We start from the raw sequence: 2,770 nt of genomic DNA on the forward strand, positions 1-2,770 counted from the left end.
AACTAGAAACAGGAACTGAGATTTCCTTCAGCCAAGTATCTGTTTGTCTCTGTACTTTTCCTCTAGCTATCTTCTTTCCAATATTTTTTTTCCTCCTTCCCTCCTCCCTCATCTCCGCCCCCCACCCCCTCACCAAGATGGAATTGGCCAGCTCCACCCCAGCCGGCCCCCCATGACTCCACCCCCAACTCGGCATGCCAAGAGTTAACAGCTGCACCTGTTGAGGTATACCTGCTGTCGCCGGCACCTGTACCCACAGCCAATCAGCGCCAGCGCTGCCGGGGAACCTACCTGTCAGCAAAATCCCGACACTCAAACCTCAACATAAATCAAACACTTCCCTGGGCAGGGAATGTCTGTGTCAGGCAAGAACTAGAGACCAGCGGTCAGCAGAGCCTCGAGCCAAGCCGATCCTTGGAGCCCGGGAGCGGGAAGATGTCGAATGAACTTGAGTGAGTAAACACGGTGGATGCCTGTGGCTCTCTGCGCTCAGAGGCTGGATGGGGCTTCCAGAGGGGGAAGAGCAGGGAGGCCAGAGCCAGGATTCACAGAGCAATTTGTAAGGGTAAATGAATGGGCTGACGCTCTCACCCTGGCGTGTTGAGGCAAGCCCCATCTTAAGCTAGAGCCCAGTGTTTCCCTGGGAAAATATTTTTTTTTCTTTCTTTCCCTGCTAAGCAGTTTCGAGCCAGGTTCAGAAACAAGGGACTGAAACTGTGAAAGTTTTCGGTACCACTTCACTGTGAAGGGGCCTTAGAAATCAGAGACAGCCCCAATCCATCTAGGCTTTCTGTCTTCTTGCCAAAAGGAACTTCTTTGAGGTGGTTCTAACAGCTGTCTTAGGCAGAGAGTTGGGTTTCTCTAAAAGGACTTGTTTGTTGGGTTGGAACAGTCCCAAGTAGGAAGGTTGTAGTATTGTGGTTAAATAGCCACACTCTGTAGTCAGCGTGACCTAGCTTCAAATCCCTCTCTGTCCTTCAGGGGCTGTGAGAGCTTGGGGAAGTCATTCAAGCCATCTGAGTTTCATCTTCGTCGTCTAGAAAATGGGTATAAAGTGCTTTCTGGAGTTCTTGAGAGAGTTAAGGGTGATGAAGACTATAAAATGCTTAGCATGGAAGGAATCAAGGGCTGAAGATGCGTTCAATAAAATGTGGTTGAATTTATTCAGAGGCAGTTCTAAGGCTGAGGAGGCTGAGATGTGGTTTTCGGTGAGGTCACCTCTATTGCTTGGCAGGATGTAGGTGCCTTCCAGCCCACATCTGGGATTTAGAATTCCCACGGGCTGATGCTGACCTTAGCCATGGACCTGCTCACGGTCCAGGTCTCTGAGAAGGTGGGATGAACCTGTGTTCAGGGAGCTGGCAAAAGCCAGACTTCTAAAACACAGGCTCTTCTCTCCAGGTGAGTGGGCAGCGACAAGGGCTGAACAATCTTTCATTATTTTTTTTCCTAGCTACTCCTCAGTAGTTTTTCTTAAGAACTGGAGGGCCTGAGGGCAGAGCAGTTGGTGGGCTCTGACTGCAGAGTTCCAGGACACTAGTCAGCTCTTGGGTTCCCCTGGGTTAGTCAGCTACGTTCATCATACAGCCGCTGGGGTCTACTAGCAACACAGTTCCTGTGAATGAGTTTTTGGGGACTGACAGCATGTTGACAACTGGAATAAGAGCAACGCCCTGAAGCCAGTCCTGGGTCCCAATTCTGCCACTCACTAGCTGTGCAACTTTGGGCCAGTCACATCATCTGAGCCTCTGCGTCCTCTCCTGTATATCATTGTGGTCACAGAGCCAGTCAACTCATTTTGCTGTTGGGGAATTTTAGGGAAGTGATTGATTTAAAGCCTGGTAAGGGGGAAGAAGCCAGGATACCTCTGAAACCTGCTATAGGAGCAACCATTTCCAAACCTATGGCTTTCTATTTTTCCATCCTTTGAAAACAGAACTCTTGTGCTGGGTCTCCATCCCACTTAGGGACTGCAGGTTAAAATCACTTTCAAAATCTATTCGCTGGTGCCCCTTAGGGGGTAAGTCCCAAAGCTGGGGCTGCTTTCTCCTCAAGGATTTGGATTTGAGGTCAGATCCGCTGACAGTTCAGGCTTCTCCCTTTGGGGTGGGGTGAGGGGACCCAGAGCCTGCAGAGTAATTGCCACCATTTGAGATGATAAAGACAGAGCTCGACTGCCTGGGGGCGCAGCTGCCCTTACAGATATGTGGAGGTGGAGGCAAAGGCATCAAGTGCTTGGCTTGCAAGTTCTGAGATGCCGCTGCTGAGACACTGAGCCATTCCCTGAAAAACGTGCCGAGGTAGGAGGACTAGATCCATCTTGAGCCCCACCAGAGGGCCAATTCTTGCCAGGCCTGGGGCTTAGTGGGAAAAGCCCGACTTGTACATGACTTGAAATCCCGCCGCTTGGCAACTGCGGGAAGCTGGTGTGTTTGTTCTCCTTTCTGTCCCTCAGTTTCTCACCTGTCCAATGACTACAGACACCTATGTGGCAGAGCAAAGGGTGAGCCCTGTCTGTGAGGGACTCACAGAGGGGCCCAGAGGAGCTCCATAAACTGGCCTCTCCCTGACTAGGTCTCGCAGGCAGGCGACTCCACCAAGGCCCAGCAGGGCCGTCAGAACCCAGCTCGAGGCGGCTGGCAGGTGGAGCACGGGCCTTTCATGTGGTCGGGCCAGCGCCGCCGGGAGCGTCGGCCAGCCGCTTCGGGAGCCTGCGGCCGGCTGGCTCCGACTGCCCCAGAACCCGGGCGCTGGCAAAGGCAGCTGGGGC

At 52.5% G+C, this 2,770-nt stretch overlaps 1 protein-coding gene across 1 annotated transcript in view; it reads left to right on the forward strand.

Moving 5' to 3' along the window:
* The first annotated feature begins 206 nt into the window (after positions 1-206).
* Positions 207-2,770, forward strand: part of GRHL3 (grainyhead-like 3 (Drosophila)) — a 31,917-nt gene continuing 29,353 nt past the window's right edge. Inside the window, exon 1 of the mRNA XM_004678617.1 lies at positions 207-452. Coding sequence (XP_004678674.1) covers positions 436-452 — 17 coding nt within the window. The 5' untranslated portion in view covers positions 207-435. The remainder of the gene's footprint in view (positions 453-2,770) is intronic.

This window comes from Condylura cristata, unplaced genomic scaffold (genome assembly GCF_000260355.1).
Source record: "Condylura cristata isolate star-nosed mole 26May11 unplaced genomic scaffold, ConCri1.0 scaffold00008, whole genome shotgun sequence".
In the NCBI taxonomy this organism is placed as follows: Eukaryota; Metazoa; Chordata; class Mammalia; order Eulipotyphla; family Talpidae; genus Condylura; species Condylura cristata.